At 37.7% G+C, this 22849-nt stretch overlaps 2 protein-coding genes across 4 annotated transcripts in view; one reads left to right on the plus strand and one right to left on the minus strand.

Annotated features, from left to right (window-relative positions):
* The window catches only part of LOC106833849 (boLa class II histocompatibility antigen, DQB*0101 beta chain), a 240209-nt gene that overhangs the window by 162237 nt on the left and 55123 nt on the right, over positions 1 to 22849 (plus strand). The gene's annotated exons all lie outside the window — the stretch shown is intronic.
* LOC106834624 (HLA class II histocompatibility antigen, DQ alpha 2 chain-like) lies at positions 1951 to 9201 on the minus strand. Of its 3 annotated transcripts, none has more exons than XM_070516732.1 (5): positions 8882 to 9201; positions 5243 to 5491; positions 4507 to 4788; positions 4133 to 4255; positions 1951 to 3521 (listed from the first exon to the last, which is right to left on the minus strand). In XM_070516732.1, the coding sequence occupies exons 1-5, from the start codon at positions 8961 to 8963 to the stop codon at positions 3478 to 3480; spliced, it is 780 nt and encodes a 259-aa protein (XP_070372833.1). In that variant the 5' UTR covers positions 8964 to 9201; the 3' UTR covers positions 1951 to 3477. The 3 variants fall into 3 exon arrangements, with proteins under 3 accessions (XP_070372833.1, XP_070372832.1, XP_070372834.1); XM_070516731.1 differs by having other exon boundaries at positions 1951 to 3920; XM_070516733.1 differs by lacking the exon at positions 1951 to 3521 and having other exon boundaries at positions 3949 to 4255.

A 22849-nucleotide genomic window follows, 5' to 3' on the forward strand; every position in this document is an offset into this window, starting at 1 on the left:
GGATCCTATAGCTTCCACAAAAGCACTTTGTCCATGGATAAGTGCCACTTGTTAAGAGAGGGATATGAATGAGAGATGTCTTCTTCAGCCATATTGCTGATATCACTCCCCAGGTTTGTTCCTATCTCCTGATTGGCAACCTCACTTTACTAAGTCATGTCCTTAACCAACTTCCAATAAAACCGTGTGTGGTTGGTAAACTTCACATCTTTTCCTTTCCATATCTGACAGTATTGTTATTCTTTCTTCATGCCTGCTTGCAATTTTGAAAAGGTATACGTTCATTGATAGAAAAGTTTTCCTTTGGAACTTCAAGGCCTTTCTTATTATCTTAATGATAGAAGTATCTGACAGTCTGACTTTTATTAGTCTGTTGTCAGTTTGTTTTGGTTTTTTTTTTCTCCCACTGGGATATTTTATGATTTTCCTTTAACCCTGGAGGTTCTGAAATTTTTTAAATGATGTATTTAGTGGTGAGTCTTTTTTCATTAATTTTGCTAAATATCTGAAAGTCCCATTCTATGTAAAGAATTAGGCCTGTTATATCTGGAAAATTTTCCCTTATTATTTATTTTGGTACTTCTCTCCTTCATTTCTCTGTTTCTCTCTCTAGCTCTATTACTTAATGTTGGACTTCCTGGGTCTATTCTCTGTATCTTCTCTTTTCTATCATATATTATATTTCTTTGTCTTCTTTTTTTCATTTCAAGGAGATTTTCTTAATTTGATTTTCCAAGCTTTCTATTAAATTTTCCATATTTTTAGTCCCCAATTATTACTTTTATAGATACAATATCTTTTCACCAGGGATTCTAAGTAGAAAACTTTTTTCATTTATTAAGAAGAAATGATTGCTCTTATTTTTTAGAATTAAGTTTAACTCCATTATTTTAAAATTATATGAACACTTTATGAATGAATCCTGTAACAAAATGCAATGGTTATTAAATTTGCTTTCCTCAGTACTTCCGGGGGAAGAAGTCCAATGAGGGCAGCATTTCTATATTTCTAAGACACTGATCATAATGCTATTCAATATAACCCTTATATTACAATAACATACATACTTAACACAGACACACCCCCAGATACATACACACACCCACCACCTCCAAAATGCTGTATTCCTACCCCATGAATAATTGAAATTTACATAAAATTTATTTGAAATACCTTTATTGAAAACTCTTAGTACATTAGTGCGTTTTCAGGTGACCACTTTTTTTATACTAAAATTTTTATTTTATACATTTGGGATCATAATAGTTGATCTTTTGCCTTCTTTTTAAAATACACTTTATTTAAGAACAGTTTTAGGCTCACAGCAAAAGTGAGCAGAAGGTACAAAGACTTTCCATATCCCCCCTGCTGTCATCATGCAGAGCCTCCCCCATTATTAACGTTCCCCACTAGAGTGGTACATTAGTTACAATCGAAGGACCTACACTGACGCATCATTATCACCCAAGATCCATAGTTAACATTAGGGTGCACTCTTGGTGCCATGGATTCCGTGGCTTTGGACAAATTTATAATGACATGTATCCACCATTATAATTTCATACAGGGTAGTTTCACTGTCCTAAGAATCCTCTGTGATCTGTTACCTGCATTTTCATGATCATCTCTGGTTCAGATTCCCTGCATTTACTAATTCCTAGTCTGCATTTTAAGTTATTCTCTTACTTTTACGTCATAGAATATTTTACGTCCTTGAATCTTTCCTACCTCTTCCCTGGGTAGACATGCATACAGATCTGTTGCATATAATGTACCTTGACTAAAAACTTGTGGGCCATATAGAGATGATATATCTTTCATTAGAGAGTAAAAAACAAAGTCATATGTTACAACTTCTTGCCCTAAGAGTTCTCTTAGCAACCCCTTCACCAATGATATGTCACTGACCACTATACTCTATCTATTTTCTCAGCCTAACTTAGTCTCAGCCTCTCTTATTCTAGAGTGGAAAAAAATTCTCCAATTAACATATGAAAAGAAATTCATCCATAGCTCCTTGTTTGAATCTCCTAAATCATTAAAGAGCTCAGAAAACCAAAAGTGATTTTTTTATGGTATGGTTCATTCTTTTAAATAAATTAATTATGGATATAAATAGCAATGTTTTCTTATGTATTTGTATACTATCTACAAGGCACTGGCTATATAATGAGATTATTCAAATTCTGTCAATAGCTCTTCAAGGAAAGTATTGTCACTCCCACATTATGGATGATAAAATAGGGCTCAGAAATGTGAGATACTTTACCCAGTGTTGTAAAGTTTAAAATACTAGCTATAAACTACTGAGTCCTGGATTTGGATATAGGTTTCTTTGCACCCAATTATCTGTACCAATTATTGTGTTAATATTTTGTCTTTATTCCCCAATTACATTTTAAACTTACTGATGCAGATGGCATGGATGAGGACAGCCTCATACATTCCATAATACTATCTTAGATGCAGTGTATGGACATGGCATTTGCAGAGTGGAAAGACTGTGTGCCTAAAACAATTTCAAAGGGCAAAATGACTCCAAGTCAATTCACACATACTCTCAAGAGTGTGGTCATGGAGAGCCAGAGAATGCCATCTGTTGATCCATTTCCTCTACAAGGTCTTCACTAGGAGACAGTGAATATAGAGGAGGATGCAGCACCCATAGCTGCTGCTACATTGTCTCAACAATGTTGTCCCTCCTGGGATTTCTCTCTCACAGGCTCATGCTTTCCTCAGTCAGGAGGGGTGAGGGGCAGGGGGCTGGGGAGATGGGGTGTTTTGCTGTTTTGCACGGTGCGCAGGGATGCACAGGGGATTCAGTGAGTCTGATTTAGGCTTATCACCTAGAAACATCCTCATGCCATATTCATTCTACTGTCCTCGACATGCCATGGTAGCACAGGAAAATCTATGTGGTTATTTAGCAGAGCATCATCTAGGAGGTGAGGTAAACTTTTGTCCTAGGGACCCTAAATATGTCTGTGGCTTTTATTCCCATCCCTTTTCCGTTGTTACTAACTCTAAGTAAGGACAAGGTATTTGGTCCCTCTCGGATATCTGCATTATTGTCTTATTCTAATGCTTTTCCAAAGGACTTCCATTTCTTTTCCTGCCTAGAGAATTCTTATCTCCTCAAGAGTGAGGAGGGGAGAACAAAGCTACTATTATCATTCATTCTTCAGAAATTTAAAGTTTGGGGAACAAATTTTGATTTTAATACCCAAATTTTGACTTTTGGTACTTTTGAGGTTCAAAATTCCTTTCCCCTAAATTATTTCTCTGTCATAACTTTTAAAAACTACATTAAAATGAATATGGACTTATTTCTTGGTTCTTATGTTTCTGCTATAACAAATCAACACCAAGGCTATAGGGTATATGTTGATGCCTGAATTGGGAGTGGGGGGCAATGGCTGAGGGTGGGAACACAAGGAAGAGAGCATTACTCACCTCATGTATCAGAATATTATCGCTTTATATACTTGGTTGATCCTGTTTTACTGGGCATGAAATATGATCTGGAAAGTGAGATTAAATGGGCCTTAAGCATAAGTGGCTATGGTTCTAGTCAGCCTTGAGAAGAAAGACAGGAAATATTTTAATAAAAGGCCTCATAAAGGGAAATTTATTGCTTCCATGGAGATATTGGATCAGGGTCGCTAGGGGTTAGGTAACAGGGCAGAACATCCAAGGGATCTCACAGTAGCTAACAATTGAGAAAAGAAAAATAAAAATCAGGCAGTTAGACAGAGCATTCCGAAGGGTATGTGAGTTCTGAGGGGATACAGCATCTTAAGTCCCAGAGAAGAGGTGAGAGGAGGAACGTTGAAGAAGAGAAGGAATATGATGAACTGGGCCAGAAATTAGCCCTAGGTCATCTAGCACATCCACACTTCTCTTGTAGATGGGCAATGTACCTGCAACAGGAGGACATGGGTCCTAGGGGGCTCCTGTGCCATCATCATACCATTTCCCAATTCTACTTTTCAACCAAATTTGTGTCCACAACCTCCTCCCACTTTCCTTCCTCCTGTACTGTGTCTCCAGCTCCCAGCTCTGACAAATCTGAATCCTTCCCTTCCCTTCTAGGGTGTGACTCACAAAGGCCCTTGGTGTCTGGAGGCATCACCTGAGCGTAGGCCTCGGCTGATGAGGATGGAGCCCACCACGATGTCCACAAGGCCCATGGCCAACCCCAGGGTGCAGACCACAGTCTCTGTCAGCTCTGACACAGGGGTTGGAATCTCAGGTTCTGTGAAAGTGAAATTGTGGAGGTCAGAATACAGAGTACTCCTGTGCATGCGCATGGGCTGGAGTGGGCTGGGGTTTGGTTCTGCAAAGACTTAGCGCAATGAATTCAGGGAGGAGGATGATGTCTATAATTAGGAATCCTTGAAGCATGGAAAACAAGCTTTGGGCCATGAGATTTAGGAGCTAAAACATGGGATGGTCTGGACTTGACAGAGAAAAGAGGTTTCCAAAAGGGGTGGAACTCATACCTACCCCAATGTTTCAGAAGTGGTTCATCCAGGCCCCAGTGCTCCACCTTGCAATCATAAATATTGTCAGCATAAGGGAGGAAGGTGAGGTAACTCATCTTAAAGAAGGAATGATCATTCTTGGGGAGAAAACTGGTCTCAGAAACACCTTCTGTGACTGAGTGCCCATCCTTCAACCATGTGACATTGATCACAGGAGGAAAGATGTTGTCCACAAGACAGATGAGGGTGTTGGGCTGACCCAGCATCACGGGAGACTTGGGAAACACAGTCACCTCAGGAACCTCTATGGTGAGGAAAGAGCACTGATGTGAATTGCGAATAGCTTTGCCCTGGGATTTCACATGGCATCCTGGAGGAACCCTCCCACCATTCCCCCATCTGATAGTGGAAGTTCTTGTTTCCCTTCTGCTTGAGAAACAGTATATACTGCCTGTACTTTATCCCTGTGCCCTTCTCTCTGTGGGCATGCCTGTTAAGGTAGGAGGTCTATGGGACCCTTCTTTGAAGGATACAAGGATTGTGTTATGGGAGTAAGGATCCTTGTATTACACCAAAATATGTGATTTTTGAGATGGGAGAGGAGAAGCGTTCAGTAATTACTATGGGAAGATATGGGGACTCCTTGGAAAAGAGATTTTTATAGAATGGTGAATGGGTATCTATCCCTAGGGACGAAGGGAGCGAGGCCTGGTATGAAAAGATAGATTCAATTAAGAGACAGACTGGTGGACACGTACCACTGGTAGCAGCAGTAGAGTTGGAGAGTTTAATCAAGATATCCAAGTTGTATTTTGACGTAGCAATGTTTCGCAGTGCACCCTGTGGGTCAAAACTTGTAAATTTGCTAAACAGAGGCAGCCTCCAGACAGTCTCCTTCTTCTCCAGGTCCACATAGAACTCCTCGTCTCCATCAAATTCATGGGTGAACTGCCCAGAAGGACCATAAGACTGGTAGACATTTGTGCCGTAGGAGCCAAGGTGGTCAGCTGATGAGTGAGGGTGAGGAGAAGGGAGGTAGAAAATAGAGGGAGAGAAAATAACCTTATTACTTATTACGCCAAGTGACAGAAGATACTACTTTCAAATGTTATGGGTTCCGTCTTTGGTACAGTCTCTAGGCAAAATTCCCAGCACCTGATTCCTTCCCCCTCAGTGTTGGTAGTTGTCCAGTTAGAATCCAGTCTGTCTTTCCACTATAATACAGGCTCCCTGAGGGAAGAATTTCACAGGTCATGGTTACTGCTATTCCCTTCATGCCTAGCTCAGCACCTGGCACATCCAAGGCTTATGATAAAGATTGTAATGGAAAGAAAGAAGAATTTAATTACTTATTGTGGTATTTAGCTTTCTTCCCCAGAGATTCAGTTATATCCCTCTGCTTCGTAAGTTTTATCTTTCACTTAATTCTTTAATTAGTTAATAACACATTCATTATGGTTCCTTTCTCCCCTTAGGATTGGCTCAGAGCAGAACATTTTCTACACAGGGATTTCTTCCTCATTGTTTTTCAACTAAGGAAAAGCACACAGGATTTATTTATTATTTTAGGGAAGTTCCCTCTAATTATTATAGGGTATAAGAAAGACTATGGCAATGACAGCAACAATATTACAAAATACACAATGCTTCTAAGGTCTCTGTTTTGTTAACAGTAGTGATCCTTAAAGGAGAGCACCTGATTCCTTCTAAAATAAAAAATGGAAGCTTTATCAGAATTCAGATTTCTGTTATTTCTTACCCCTCTTTCTTTTTCTTGAAGGAGGTTACTAAACTTTTCCTTTTTCTGACTCAACACTTATATTTGTGGAGGACTCAAGGTAAACTATGAGTCTTTTCCTCAAATGGGCGATGTCCTTTATCAGAGGATGCCATAACAGAATTGCAGCCAGTACAGCATGACTCCACCAAAATGAGCCTAACTGTATAGTTTTTTCAAGACATATATGAGTCTTTTATCAATCCCTCTTCCTTTCCTTCCTTGTTTACTGAGCATCAACAAGGATTCAGACATCACAAGGAGGAGGGAGTAGAACACCAATCAGGCATGGTCTCTGCCCTCAAGGAGCTTATTGAATAGTGGGAGAGCAGGTGAGTAAAGGAGTGAATATGGTACACTGTGACGAGTTCTGTGATGGGGAAACTGGCAGCCTTATATTCCAACATCCTCTGCAACTACACCTCTATTATCCTTTCATGTTCCTTGGTCTTTGCAGGAGTTTGTTTTTCTCCCTGAAATGAAATTATCTTTTAGGATTTCCTGGACAAATTTAGTTCATTCGTGAAGTTTATGCTTTGTTACCAATCTTTTAGCTAAGTTGTCTCATTAAACATCTTTTTGACCACATTATGACCTCCAACCCTTCCATTCCAATGTCCTGCCCTCCAAGTTTATTTATTCTTCATCTTGCTCACTCTCGTCCCTTGTGAGTCATACCCAACATGATTCCCTCAGTTGATCGCTTAAAAGGCCCTCCAACAAAGCCCCCTTGTCCTTGCAATGAATCTTCTTGACTCTTTTTTCAAACGTGAATGTATGCAATTATTCTTTTCATCTGGTCCTTGTCCTGGGCTGCTGACTGTTGATGAAGAATATCACACCGTTGGGCCAACTGGAACCAATTCACTGTTATAGTTTCAGCCTCAGCTTGGGTCCACTGTCCAGCTCAGCAATGGTCCTTCTGCTTTCATGCACCGTATTCTTTCCATCACTAATCTGTGCTGTCTAGGGGACAGACAGCATCTTTGAATCCTCAAAACTTATTTTGCTGTGTGCTCAAAAATGGGTATTGAATGTCAAATGCAATTCTCCAGAAGAACAGAGATTTTGGGGAAGCCTTGCAGACACAGTGTTAGAGAATAATATGACAGTCAGAATCAGTGGTCGAGCTGCAGGATGACTTGTGAGCCCTAAGCACTTTTGTGGGCCCCTTCTCCCATGAAAATGTTAAAAATCATATTTTATGACTGTATTGATATAAAGACAAATATAATTCAGGCTGGACTAAAATTAAAATATTTTCTTCTACTCTAAAAGTTCATTTTTTCTTTTAATTTTATAAGAAATTAAAACATGTTCATGGAGCCCTACAAGTATCACAGACCTTCAGCATGATGCTCGTGCTCCTAATGGATGAGTCAAGCTTGAGCACGGCACTATGGTCTGACACTGAAGAAAGGAAATTTGGAAGCGTTCTGGTGAAGCAGGTGAAATTTCCACTACTAAAGAAAATTAGAATGGGAGCAGCCATGATTAATAAAGTTGCTGAAAATTAAAGTAACTTCCATTTCACTTTCTCTTTTAACTATTTGGCTTTTCTACTTTGGTTTTTATAAACCCACTCTTCATGTTTATAAAACAATAGGGAAAAGAGCCAGGAATGGATCCTGGAAGGAAAGGAGGATAAAGGAATGTATGAAGAGAGGGTGGTAGGAGGTGATCGGCACAGGCAGAGGAGCCTAAGGGGCCAAATAATTACTCTGTGCTTGTCCAGTTTTCCTCTTACAGGTCTTCACTAGATAAAGTGGAAGATAGGCAATTTGGGCTGACGATTTGAGAATAATATAATTTAATTCACCAAGCTTTTCATCATAAAGTTCTCAATTTTAAAATAGAAATAAAGGTATTTCATACTTTGTTAAAGAAAAAAATGAGCTTCACCTGTAATAGTACTAATAAAAAAATAAGAAAAATTATTGACACTTATATGACTTCATTATTTAGAAAGTATTTCTACATACCTATTGTATTTGATTATTTGCGAGGTGACACATATGAGGTGACTGAGATTAAATGAAGACCATGTGGTAAAATGACTTGTCTAAGGGCAGTCAGCTGGGCTCATTTACACCCCCCCCCACCACCACTTGTGCCAGTTCCCCACCATGGAAATGTATGTAAATCTGAGACAAAGAAGAGGACACTCTTCTTTATATCTACATAGTATATATAATGTATGGAACTATTTACCATAAGATAAACTATAGGACAAATTTATAAAAAGCTTCAAAAGTTGATCAGAGAAATTTGGGAGCAATAGTTCATGAAATTTAGTAACAAAACATCCACTTGTGAAAACATCCCTAATCTTTGAGGCAATCGTGAATGAATGCTATAGAGCCCTCCGGGATATATTCACTGGTTCCAATATCAGAAGCCGAATAATGTCCTTGGTGAACTCTGCAATATACAGGTAGCAAAGAGAGTGGGTTGGGACTCTAGTTTTATAAAGGAAGAAGGACCATAATTTTTAGATCTGCTTAACATTGAGAACACCTTTGAAGAGTCTCTGCTATTTCTGTGCCAATCTCTATCTTTTTTCTCTTCCAATTTCCTGTTTCCCAAGTCCAGTCTCCATATCCCTCAACCACACACTCACCCACAATGTCTTCACCTCCACAGGGGCTCATCATGGTGATCAGGGTGAGGCTTCCCAGAATCAGAGCTCTGTTTAGGATCATTGTCTTCTCAAGGTGATCTCAGCAGTTGCTGTTCTGAGTTGTAGAGCACTGGCGAGGATCCAGCTGAGGAGGAACTCTAAAAACACCCAAACCAAACCCTGAAGGATCAGCTTCTGGCCAATCAGAAAAATCTCCTGTGATGACACCTTAGTTGCTAGTTGAAGACTTAGTACTAAGAGGCCTGGAAGGCATTGGGAAATCTCCTGGTTCTAATGTAGCCTTCACTCAGAGTGGAACTGAAGGAATTTTCTATGAAAGGAAAGAGGATGTTAAATCAGAATCTTCCCACGTGTGTGTATACCTGCTGATGGCCAGAGGGGTGGGAATTTCTGAGCAGCCTGATGGATAGATGAAGTCATTGCCAATATGGTGTCCTTCAGGATTTTCTGGCTTACAACCTCCAAGAATTCTCCTGAGTTGATCCCCCTCCCTGCCAGTCCACATCCCCTCCCCTTTCCCTGGCTTACATATCTGGGCTAGCTGTCTTTCTTTTTGCTTCCATACTGCATTGGAATCCTGTAAATTTTGAGTTGACTCACCTAACTAGGGGATCTCTGCTGGCAATAGCCAAGGGAATACCTTTGTCTTTTCTGCTTACATAAACCCAGATGAGTAAGTTCTTCTCATGCTCTCAAAAGCTCCAGTATTTGCACCCAGGGCAATAAAAGGAGCTATAATGTCATGAGTGCTGCCTACAGTGACTGCATGATCTTTCAGCTGAATTTTTCCCCTGCCTTGAGTATTCTTCATACTCTGTGTTTTGGTGCTGCCTATCTACGTTAAAAGGAAATTTGGAGACATTGATTACATTAAAGAAAATTTTGGCTGCCTCATTCTATGATTTTTTTTTAAATTTAAGAATTTCAAGTCAAATGTTGAAGTTGGAAGGACAGGAATTGCTGTGACTCAAAAAACTGGTTTTCTTCCCTTAACTTAGAGGATCTTTTTCTGTTCTTTATCCTGCCACATTAAAATTCCAGATATTTGTGAGAGACTAGAGGTTGAACGAAAGTCAAATGCAATCATTAGAGGTAGAATTATCTTTTTCAGAAGAATTAATCTTCTGTATGTTATGAAAGCCACAAATTAATGGAGGTTCCATTTAGAATCAGTCACCCTGTCCCTGTTAGATGGCCCTTAGGTTCTCAGCACTCTGTCTTAACTCGTGGTGACAGAGACTGTGAAGATGGGTGAGACAGAAAAACCTCTGGTATCTGGGAGCTGCCTGGTATTAGGCCTTGGTGATGTCAGGAGCTGACCTGGTACTCACAGATAGGTCTTGGTGTTTTCCTAATGAACATAAACAGTTTCATAGAACAGCAGTATCAGACAGCCATGTTGTGACCATGATGGATCAAGACAGAAAACAAGGCCACTCGGTAATCATGTCTGAACACAGACAAAGCATGAACACTTTTCAAACCAGAAAACTGGCTGAGCACACCTCTCTCTTGTATAATACGAATGACTCCTGCTTCTTTGCCAATTACAACTTTAGCCTCAGTATGGTCTTCCTTCCTTCTAGGTAAGATTTATTAAGATGTCCAATTATAGAATTATCCCACCCTACCACACACTTCCTAACAGAATCCAATTAAGGGCAAAGTCCCTCTTTCTTAAATCCTCCTCAAAATCACCTAACAAGCAAAAACGCTATAATATTTAATGGTTTTGTGTATTGGTTAGCTTATAGCCCCCAGTTATTCAATCAAACATTAATCTAGGTGTTGCTCTGAAGATATTTTGCAGATCTGATTACAGTCCACAATCAGTTAACCTCAAGAAAGGTTATCCTAGATAATCTGGGTGAGCCAGATACAATCAGTTGAAGTCTTTTTTTTTGGGCGGGGGGAAGATCAGCCCTGAGCTAACATCTGCTGCCAATCCTCCTCTTTTTGCTGAGGAAGACTGGCCCTGAGCTAACATTCGTGCCCATCTTCCTCTACTTTTTATATGTGGGATGCCCACCACAGCATGGCTTGATGAGCAGTGCCACGTCCACACCCGGGATCCAAACCAGCGGATCCCGGGCCGCCGAAGCGTAAAGTGCGAACTTAACCAATGTGCCACTGGGCCAGCCCAGTTGAAGTCTTAAGACCAGAGCTGAGGCTTCCCTGAGGGAGAAGAGATTCTACTGCAGCCTGCAGCTTCAGCCTGTGCTGAGAGTTCCAGCCTGCCTGTCCTGACAGTGACCTGCCCTCTGGATCTTGGACTTGCCTAGTCCACTCCCACAATTGTGTGAACTAATTCCTTGCAATCATTCTCTTAATAGACATCTCCTACTGGTTCTAATTCTTGGGTTCCAACCCCCTCTTACTGAGATGCCCCGTGATTCACCATGGGGAGTTTTCTCCCTCACTGCAATGAACAATCAAATCAACTTGTTTGTCAATGGGTGTGCTCCTGGTGGTCTTTGGCTAGAGGCATTGGCAACACCTAATTAGGTGGTTGTGAAGAAAATACATATACTGTGCTTGGAATGAAAACTTCCTAGGACTCTAAATATACTTGTCGTAGTTTAATATCATCCCCGTTTTATAAGGAGGACATTGAAGCTCAGAGAGTTGAAGGAATTTGCCCAGGGTCACTTAGCCGTAAATGGCAGAGCCAAAATGTGACAAAGGCAAGCCATGGGTCCTTGTGGGGGGAGGGTATCTCCTTGTCTTGCGGATTCATAATCCAGCACCCTAACATAAGTAGGATAGGTATTTGACACTATAGGTGGTCTTATCATTCTTTCTAGCCTTGCCATTATGAACCAAGGGGATTTTTGAAGGTCCTCTTGAGATGGGCTCCATTTACTATACTTTCTGGGCAGTAAATGATGTTGCTACACTTTTCCCCAAATCTAGACTTACCTGCCTTGTATCTTGCAGATATTACTCAAGATTTTGGCAAATGAATGAAAGCTTTCTTGATGATGCTCCAGATTTTCAGCTATTAATAGTTTAAAAAAATTCAGCTCAAATTAGGAATTTAAGGTGTTAAACATGCAGGATTAGAATTGTATCTTGAATGGGAAATTGAAGGTCCAGTCTCAGATCTCATATCCGGTGAGATGGAGGGAAAGTCAAAGCCACTCGTCAGGCCACGTTGAGGCGGCGTCCCACATCCCACAACTAGAAGGACCTACAACTAATATATATAATTGTTTACGGGGGGGATTGGGGAGATAAAGCAGAAAAAAGAAAAAGAGATTGGCAACAGTTGTTAGCCCAGGTGTCAATCTTTAGAAGAAAAAAAAAGCAGTATTGAATACTTATTTATTTGATTAAAAGTCCATCTTGTTTTTGCTTTGCTACTCTGAACTCTATTATTGTGAAGCACCTTTAACTACTGCAAGATGGTAGAGGACTTGGCCTTTATAGTAAAACCTTACCAATGCATAATAACTAGGATAATTCACTAGTAATTTTAGTTTATATTCAAATTATGATCTGAAGCCAGAAGCTTCCAGAACAAGGCTCATAATGTGATAGCCGGATGAAGCAGGAAGAGGAGAGACAGTCAGGTTAAAGACAGATAGCTCATCTCCTAACTGTACACAGTTATATATCTTAGTTGCAGGTCCTTCTAGTTGTGGGATGTGGGACGCCACTCACCTACTTGTCACCATTTTACTTTTTCCCTTTTGCAAGTGCAGCACAGCTTTCTCAAGGGAGATGCGAACTAACGTCTGTTAATTACAATATGCATAAGGTACTATGATTTGTTCTCTCAAAAAATCTTTCAGATTTTATAGATGAAAACACAGAAACTTTGAAAATTTAAGTAATCTTTTTTTAATCACCATCATGTTATTCTGATGCAAAGGCCTGTGGACTGATATTTGGTTACATGTCCTCTCAATGATGAAGTTAACGGAGCACATGAACCTTGCAAAGACGGTTCTGATTTTCTTTAAGTATCATTCCTACCGATTCTTTGCCACCACCAACTCCATGTTATGATCTAGTTGCTTTAAATAAGTCTCTTAAATAAACTGCTTTATAAAAGTTTTCTACTTAAAAATATGTGAAGTTACCTCCATGTCCAGATCTACCCTCACCGTAGCTCAAGATAACTCTTCAGTTAAACTGAACAGGTTATTTGATGAGGACTTTGTGCCGAGGTTGTAGGAATAATAAACAAATGCTTATTGAGTTGAACTGAAGCTCTTAATTCGTCTGAATCAGGTTACAGACTGACTGCCTGGAGACAGATGATGTTCTTCATGTCCGGTGGTGATTGGTTCTCTTCCCAGGAACTCTCCAATCCTAATGTACTTATCATGAACTTTCATTGTACAGAAATCCTAAATAAGCACTAATCAGGAAAAAGAATAAAAAAGAATCTTAAATAAAAACTCTAAAAACAGTTTTTATTTTAAATTACATATTTTAAAATAAATGTCAACATATATATTTAAAACATCTTACCTGGAAAATTTTAAATTTTAATTTAACCAGAACTTTAAAAATACAAATAATAACACAAGTAGAATTCTAATGTTTCAATAACTGACAATACTAGAGAAAAGTAATCTATATCTAAGTAAAAATTGAGAATTTTGTAAAATACTTCAAACAAAAGAAATACCTTACAAATCATGTTAAAAATAATAAAAGTTTATTATAAATTATCTTTGATGGAGCATTTCTCTAAAAGTATTACATTACAAAAAAAATCTATGGCCATATCTGAACATGGGCAGTCTTGCCCCTGAGAGATGGCGGAGCTTGAGAAGGCTTAGAGTGCACACTGAACAGAGAGGCTGAGGAGGCAGGGGAATGCACCCACAGCCCATTTTCTCTCTTCCTCTGCCTGTGCACTTGAGAAAGTCAGGCATTGATTCTGACCTTTGAGATGTGGGGACATTGGTCGTTCTGTTGGCTCTGTCTAGGCTGCTAGTTCTCTTTCTCACCTGTTCTCTTCACCTTTGGAAAGATATTTTTGCAGATGCCTAATGACCCTCTTTAATGCAAAGCAGATTGAGTTGCATGCGCTCACGGTGCAGGAAAAACAATTTTCTACAAAGTGGAGGGCAGCTTCTTCTCTGGAATTCCATTTTTGTGAAATTCTTCCTGGGGGCTGTGAGATTATAAGAAAAGTAATTTTCTACCAATCCAGAATCAAGATAAGATTTAAAGGAGCTCAAAATAACACTAGAGCCGCTCTCAGCAGAAAGGACAGTCATGTCCAGTGTCTGCTGTGAGGGGAGAGGTTTGTGATCTGACACAGAGCAGACTCAGGAAATTTGAGTAGAGGAGGATGAGAAAGCCAGCTGCTTCAGGCTAATTTCTTATTCTCCTTATTCTGCCTTTCAGTTTACTGTGTTAATTATTTTGTAGCTTTTGAGTTGGAAATTTGCTTATTGTTATATGTATGTAAGACTATTACCCATTCTACACTCAACACTGCTTTAGTTAAATACCACAGTGTATGTCATGTTTTCATTTCATTTTCTGTAGAAATAAAAAAAATTATCTTCTGTTTTGCCTTTGAACCAAGAAATATTCTTCAGAAGCTCTTATATTTCTAGGCAGCAGGGCATTTAGGACCTTTTGTTTGTTATCATTTTCTAATTTCTACTGTGTACACAGCGAGTACTGTTTGTATTATTTCTACTTTATGGAATTTATAGTGTTTTTCTTTGTGACCTAATATATGGTCAGTTTTCATAAATATCTCAAGAACACTTGGAAAGAAGATATTTTCTCTATTACAGGTATATCAATTTGAAAATATATCTGTAAGCTCTGCATTACTGATTATGTTCTTTCAATTTTCTAGGTCCTTACTGTTGTTTCTACTTTATTGTCTTTGACTGACTGAGGTGTGTAACAATCTTCTCTTATTAAAATTAAATCTTCTGGGGCCACCCTGGTGGCATAATGGTTAAGTTTACACACTCTGCTTTGGCAGCCCGGGGTTTGCCAGTTCAGATCCTGGGCATGGACCTACACACTGCTCACCAAACCAGGCTTGGCAGCATCCCATATAGAAGAACTAGAAGGACTTACCACTGGATGTACAACTAAGTACCGGGGCTTTGAGGAGAAAAAAAAAAGAGGAAGATTTAAAAAAAAAAATTAAATCTTCTCTTATTTGTTTTTAAGTTGCTGTTGTACTATTTGACACATATAAATTAATAAATGTTATTTGTTCTTTGTGAATTATTGACTTTAATCATTGAAAAATGTCCATCTTAATCTTATTTAATATGTTCTGTTCTGAATGCTAACTGTGACCATAACCTGTAATTTCTTTTTATTTTTATTTGCCTGATACATTATCGCATATTATATTATTTTTACAAATCAACTTTATTGAGATATAAGTTACATATGTAAAAGCTACACATTTTATGGGCTGGCACAGTGGCATAGCAGTTAAGATCACATGCTCTGCTTCAGTGGCCTGTGGTTTGCTGGTTTGGATCCCAGATGCGGACCTACATATCTCTTATCAAGCCATGCTGTGATAGACATCCCACATATAAAATAGAGGAAGAAGGGCATGATGTTAGCTTAGGGCCAATCTTACTCAGAAAAAAAAAAAGAGGAAGATTGGCAGCAGAGCTAACCCCCTCAAAAAAGAAAAGAAAAAAAGCTACACATTTTAAGTGTACAGTTCAATAGTATTTAGCAAATACAGACACCTATGTAAACACCTTCCTGATCAAGAGAGAATATTTCTATCTCCATGGAAAGTTATCTGCCCCTTTGTGCTCAATCTCCCCCTACCCCAAGGGAAATAACCTATGATCTGATTTATATCACTAAAGATTCGTTTTGTTGATATAGAGTTCTAGAGTATGTACCTTCTTGTGTCTGGCTTTCATTTAAATAATGATTCTTTTACTGAGATGCAATTGACATAAAACATTACATTAGTTTCAGATATGAAACATAATGATTCAATATTGGTGTATATTGCAAAGTTATCACCACAGTAAGTCTAATTAACATCCATCACCACACACAGTTACACTTTTTTTTTCATGTGATGAGAACTTTTAAGATTTACTCTGTTACCAGCTTTCAAATATACAACACAGTATTATTAGCTATAGTCACCAAGCTGTACATTACATTCCAGGACTTATTTATTTTAAACCTGAATGTAGCATAAGCATATTGTAATGCAAGTGCCTGACATTAAACTTTTGATTGCCGAGGCATCAGCTTCAAAGACAGCAATCTTGAGTAAACTCATTGCCAGCTACATGACTAGATAAACAGCCTGGCCACCCAACCCCTGAAGTTTCTTTTGTTTTAGAGATCTCTAGGTGACTTAGATAGTGACCTTTTGACTTATTTTTCCCTTCCTGCACTTTAATTCCAAATCTTAAATTTACTAATAAAGAGTAAACCCGTGCAACTCTGGGCCTCCCATCCTTGACCTCAATAAAAGCAGGTCTGTGCTCTCTCTCTCTACCTGTGACCTTGCCATGTGGCCCCAGGCATGCTGTGTACACATATCTTGCAATCATAATAAGAACCACAGGGCCAGTCCAGCCACCACATTGGTTCTGAAAGGAGAAATGTCTGTGGGAGCTTGCCACAGGCCCAGGTGAGTGCCCCCAAGCATTTCTAGCCTATAGTATCACTATTCATAGAATGAGATCAACACAAAACCCTGGAAGTTTGTACTTTGTGACCACCTCCACCCATTTCACCCAACCCAAAACCCACTTCAGGTAACCACCATTCTTCGTATCTATGAGTTTGTTGTTGATGTTTTTTAAAAATTCCACATGTAAGTGAGATCGTATAGTATTTGTCTTTCTCTGTCTGACTTAAGAGAGTATCATGCCCTTAAGGTCTATCCATGCTGTCGCTAATGGCAAGATTTCCTTCTTTTTATGACTAATATTCCATTGCGTATATATATATTTACATCACATTTTCTCTATCCATTCATCCATAGATGGGCACGTAGGTTGCTTCCATGTCTTGGCTATTTTATTTTTATTTATTTATTTATTTTTAAAGATTTGGCACCTGAGCTAACATCTGTTGTCAATCTTTTTTTCTTCTTCTTCTTCTCCCCAAAGCCCCGCTATATGTAGTTGTGTATTTTTAGTTGTGGGTCCTTCTAGTTGTGGCGTGTGGGATGCCGCCTCAGCATGGCTTGATGAGCGCTGCCTCGACCGCACCCCGGGTCTGAACCAGTGAAACCCTGGGCTGCCGAAGCAGATTGCTCAAACTTAACCACTTGGCCACAGGGTCGGCCCCTTGGCTATTTTAAATAATGCTGCGACGAACACGGAGGTGCAGAAATCTTTTCAAGCTAGTGTTTTCATTTTCTTCACATAAATACCCAGGAAAGGAATCGTTGGATCATAAGATAGTTTTATTTTTAATTTTTGAGGTAACTCCATACTGTTTGTCAGAGTGACTGTACCAATTTCCATTCGCTCCATCAGTGTACTAGGGTTCCCTTTTCTCCACATCCTCGCCAACTGTTTGTTTCTTGTCTTTTTGATCACAGCCATTCTAACACGTGCGAGGTGATATCTCATTGTGGTTTTGATTTGCATTTCCCTGATGATTGATAATGTTGAGCACCTTTTCATGTACCTGTTGCCCATCTGTCTGTCTTCTTTGGAAAAATGTCTATTCAGATCCTCTGCCTAGTTTTTAATCATATTGTTTGTTTTTTCTCTATTGAGTCGTATAAGTTCTTTATATATTTTAGATAATAACCCCTTATCAGATACATGATTTGGAAATAGTTTCTCCCATTCAGTAGGGAGCCTTTTCTTTTTGATGATGGTTTCCTGTGCTGTGCAGAAGATTTTTAGTATGATTTAGTCACAGGTGTTTATTTTCGCTTTTGTTGCCTTTGTTTTTTGGTGTCAAATCCAAAAAATCGTTACAAAGACTGATGTCAAGAAGCTTGCTATCTGTGTTTGCTTCCAGGAGTTTTATAGCTTCAGGTCTTATGTTCAAGTCTGTAGTCCATTCTGAGTTAATTTTTGCATATGGTGTAAAATAGTGTTCCAGTTTCATTTTTTTTGCATGTGGCTGCCCACTTTTCCCAACACCATTTATTGAAGAGACTGTCCTTTCCTCATTGTATATTCTTGAATCCTTTGTCATAAAATTAATTGACCCATATATGCACGCGTTTATTTCTGGGCTCTCTGTTCTGTTCTACTGTCTTATGTGTCTGTTTATATGCCAATACCATGCTATTTTGGTTACTATAGCTTTCGAATATAGCTTGAAATCAGGAAACATGATGCCTCCAACTTTGTTCTTCTTTCTCAAGATTGTTTTAGCTATTAGGGGTCTTACATGGTTTGATACACATTTTACAATTGTTTGTTCTATTTTTGTGAAAAATGCCTTTGAAATTTTGATAGAGATTTGCATTGTATTGGTAGATTGCTTTGAGTAGTATGGACATTTTAACAATATTAATTCTTCCAATCCATTAACATGGAATATCTTTCCATTTATTTCTATCTTCAATTTCTTTCACTAATGTCTTATACTTTTCAGTGTACTCATCTTTCACCTCCTTGGTTAAATTATTTGAGATTTTTTATTATTTTTGATGCAATTATAAATGAGATTATTTTCTTAACTTCTTTTTCTGATAGGTTACTATTAGTGTATAAGAATACAACAGATTTATAGCTAACATCTATTGCCAATCTTCTTTTTTTTCCTTCTTCTTATTCTTCACCCCAAAGCCCCCCAGTACATAGTTGTATATTCTGGTTGTGAGTGCCTCTGATTGTGTATGTGGGATGCCACCTCAGCATGGCTTGATGAGCAGTGCCATGCCTGCACCCAGGATCCGAACTGGTGAAACCCTGGGCCACTGAAGCAGTTCACGCGAACTTAACTGCTCAGCCATGGGGCTGGCTCCACGACAGATTTTTGCATATTGATTTTGTATCCTGCAACTTTACTGAATTCATTTATTAGTTTTAACAGTTTTGGGGTGGAGTCTTTAGGATTTTCTATATATGATATCATGTCATGTGCAAATAGTGACAGTTTTACTTCTTCCTGTCCAATTTGAATGCCTTTTATTTCTTTTTCTTGCATAATTGCTCTGTCTGGGATATCCAACACTATGTTGAATAAAGTGGTGAGTGGGCATCCTTGTCTTATTCCTGATCTTAGAGGAAAAGATTTCACCTTTTCACTATTGAGCATGATGTTAGCTGTAGGCTTGTCATATTTGGTCTTTATTATGTGGGTCCCTCTATACCCACTGGTTACAAGTTTTTATCATAAAAGGATGTTGAATTTTGTGAAATGTTTTTCTGAATCTATTGAGATGATCATGTAATTTTTATCCTTAATTTTATTAATGTGGTTTATCACATTAACCAATTTGCTGATGTTGAACCATCTTTACATTCTTAAAATAAATCCCAGTTGATCAATTGTATGATCCTTTTAATATATTGTTGAATTTTGTTCGCTAATATTTTGTTGAGGATTTTTGCATCTATGTTCATCAGAGATATTGGCCCATAATTTTCTTTTCTTGTGATGTCCTTGTCTGGTTTTGGTATCAGAGTAATGCTGGCCTCATAAAAAAGATTTGGAAGTGTTCCTTCCTCTTCTATTTTTTGAAAAAATTTTAGAAGAATTGGTATCAATTCTTCAAATGTTTGGTAGAATTCACTGGTGAAGCCATCTGGTCCTGGACTTTGTTTGTTGGGAGATTTTTGATTACTGATTCAATCTCTTTACTAATAATCAGTCTGTTCAGATTTTCTATTTCTTCCTGATCCAGTTTTGGTGGATTTTATCTTTTTAGGAACTTACCAATTTCTTCTAGATTGTCCAATTTGTTGGTATATAATTGTTTATCATAGTCTCTTAAGATCTTTTGTATTTCTGTGATATCAGTGTAATATCTTCTCTTTCATTTCCGATTTTATTTATTTGAGTCCTCTCTTTTTCTTGGTGAGTCTAGCTAAAGTTTTGTCAATTTTATTTGTCTTTTCAAATAGCCAGCTCTTAGTTTCATTGATCTTTTTTATTGTCATTTTAGTCTTTATTTCATTGATTTCTGCTCTGATCTTTGTATTTTCTACCTTATACTAACTTTGGCCTTTGTTTGTTCTTCTTTTTCTAGTTCCTTGAGATATAAATTTAGGTTGTTTATATTAGACTTTTCTCTTTTCTTGAGGTAGAATTTATTGCTATGAATGTCCCTCTTAGAACTGCTTTTCCCATGTCCCATAAATTTTGGTATGTTGTATTTCCATTTTCATTTGTCTCAAAGTATTTTTTTCAATTTCTCTTTTGATTTCTTCTTTGACCCACTGGTTATTCAGTAGCATGTTGTTTAATCTCCACATATTTCTGAATTTTGCAGTGTTCTTCCTGTAACTGATTTCTAGTTTCATATTGTTGTAGTTGGAAAAGATTCTTGATATAATTTCAATCTTCAATTTATTAAGACTTAGTTTGTGGTCCAAGATATGTTCTGTCTTGGAGAATGTTCCATGTGCACATGAGAAGATGTATCCTGTTCCTTTTGGTTGGAATATTCTGTATATATCCATTAAGTCTATCTGGTCTAATGTGTTGTTTAAGGCCAATATTTCTATATTCTTTTTCTGTCTGGATAATCTATCCATTGATGAAAGTGGGGTATTAAAGTCCCTTACTATTACAGTATTTGTCTCTATTACTTCCTTTAAGTAGTTAATATTTGCTTTGTATATTTACATGCTCCTATTTGGGGTGCATAAATATTTACAAATGTTATATCCTCTTGTTGAACTGAACTCTTTATCATTATATAGTTACGCATCACTTATCAATTGGCATACATTCTGAGAAATGTATCATTAGGCAATTTTGTCATTGTGCAAACATTATAGAGTATACTTACACAAACCTAGAAGACATAACCTACTACACACCTAGGCTATATGGTATAGCCTATTGCTCCTAGACTACAAGCCTGTACAGCATGTTACTGTACTGTATACTGTAGGCAATTATAACACAGTGGTAAATATTTGTGTATCTAGACATATCCAAACATGGAAAAGGCACAGTAAAAATGTAGTATAAAAGATAAAAAATGGTACACCTGTGTAGGGTACTTACTGTGAATTGAGATTGCAGGACTGGAAGTTGCTCTAGGTGAGTCAGTGAATGAGCCATGACTTAATATAAAGGCCTTGGACATTACTATACACTACTGTAGATTTTATAAACACTGTACACTTAGGCTACATTAAATTTATTTAAAAAATTACTTCCTTCAATAATAAGTTAACCTTAGCTTACTGTAATTTTTTTACTTCATAAACTTTTTAATTCTTTTTAACTTTTTGACTCTTTTGTAATAACGCAACTTAAAACATAAACATATTGTACAGTTGTACAAAAATGTTTTCTTCATATTCTTATTCTAGAATATTTTTCTATTTTTAAAATTTTTCATTTTTTTAACTTTTTAAACTTTTTTTGTGGAAAACTAAGACACAAACATTCTCTTAGGCCTGCACAATGTCAGAGTTATCAATGTCACTGTCTTCCACCTCTACATCTTGTCCCAATGATAGGTCTTCAGGGACAATAACATGTATGGAGCTGTCATCTCCTTGATAATTCCTTCTTCTGGAATGCCTCTTGAAGGACTTGCCCGAGGTTCTTCTTGAGAAGGTGTCACTATTTTCAGAAATAAATCCACGGTGATTTGCTTGGTTAATTTCTTTTTTTCATCATAGATTTGCTTGCAAGCAGATAATGCCCGATGAAAATTCCTCTCACTTAATGAAAACCCATGATGGTATGATGGCTATGATGTCACTAGACAATAGAAAATTTTTAGCTCCATTATAATCTGATGGGACAATAGTTGTATATGCAGTCCATCATTGGCCAAAATGTTATTATGTGGCACATCACTCTGAATGATCTTCTTTGTCTCTCTTTATAGTCTTTGTCTTACAGTTTATGTTGTCTAAGTATAGCTAACCCAGCTTTCTTTTGGTTTCCATTAGCATGGAATATCTTTTTCCATCTTTTCACTTATAATGTGTCTCCTTACACACGAAGTGAGTCTCTTGTAGGGAGCATATAGATGGGTCATGTTATTTTATCCATTCAGCCACTCAATATCTTTTGATTAGAGAATTTAGTCCATTTACATTTAAAGTTATTATTGATAGGCATCTACTTATTGTCATTTTGATAATTGTTTTATTGCTATTTTGTAGTTCCTCCGCTCCTTTCTTCTTGTCTTGTTCTCTTCCTTTGTGAGTTCATGATTTTCTGTAGTGGTATGCTTATATTCCTGTCTCATTATCTGTTGTGTGTCTACTATAGGATTTTGCTTGTTTCCATGAGGCTTACATAAAACAACTTGTATTTATGTCTCTTTTAAGTTGATAAGTTAAGTTGTACATTTTTGCCCCCACAATGTTCCATGTTTTTGATATCTCAATTTACATCTTTTTATCTTATGTATCCATTAAAAAATCATTGTAGTTACAGTTATTTTTACCACTTTTTAAAATGTTAATTTTAGATTTGTAAGTGAACAACTCATCACCTTTGCAACATTAGAGTATTTTGAATTTTGTTATATATTACCTTTATCAGTGATATTTGTATTTTCATATATTTTCCTATTGCTAATTACCACCCCTTCATTTCAGCATAAAGAAATCTCATTAACATTTCTTGTAAAGCCAGTCTAGTGATAATGCACTCCTTTAGCTTTTGCTTGTCTGAAAAACTCTTTTCTCTCCTTGGGTTCTGAAAGACTTTGCAAGATAGTATTCTTGTTTTGTAGTTTTTTTCTTTCAGCACTTTTAATATATTGTGCCACTCCCTCTGGCCTGCAAAGTTTCTGCTGAAAGATCTACTGATTGTCTTCTGGGGGTTCTCTTATATGTAACAAGTTCT

This window comes from Equus asinus, chromosome 8 (genome assembly GCF_041296235.1).
Source record: "Equus asinus isolate D_3611 breed Donkey chromosome 8, EquAss-T2T_v2, whole genome shotgun sequence".
Taxonomy (NCBI): domain Eukaryota; kingdom Metazoa; phylum Chordata; class Mammalia; order Perissodactyla; family Equidae; genus Equus; species Equus asinus.

What these genes read in the sequence shown, in the direction of transcription:
- LOC106834624 (XM_070516731.1), bottom strand. Translation starts at nt 8,963, where the DNA reads ATGATCCTAAACAGAGCTCTGATTCTGGGAAGCCTCACCCTGATCACC. An exon ending in CTCTACTGCTGCTACCAGTG is followed by an intron (nt 4,789 to 5,242) that starts GTACGTGTCCAC and finishes TCCTCACCATAG; the next exon opens with AGGTTCCTGAGGTGACTGTG. An exon ending in ACCACTTCTGAAACATTGGG is followed by an intron (nt 4,256 to 4,506) that starts GTAGGTATGAGT and finishes TCACTTTCACAG; the next exon opens with AACCTGAGATTCCAACCCCT.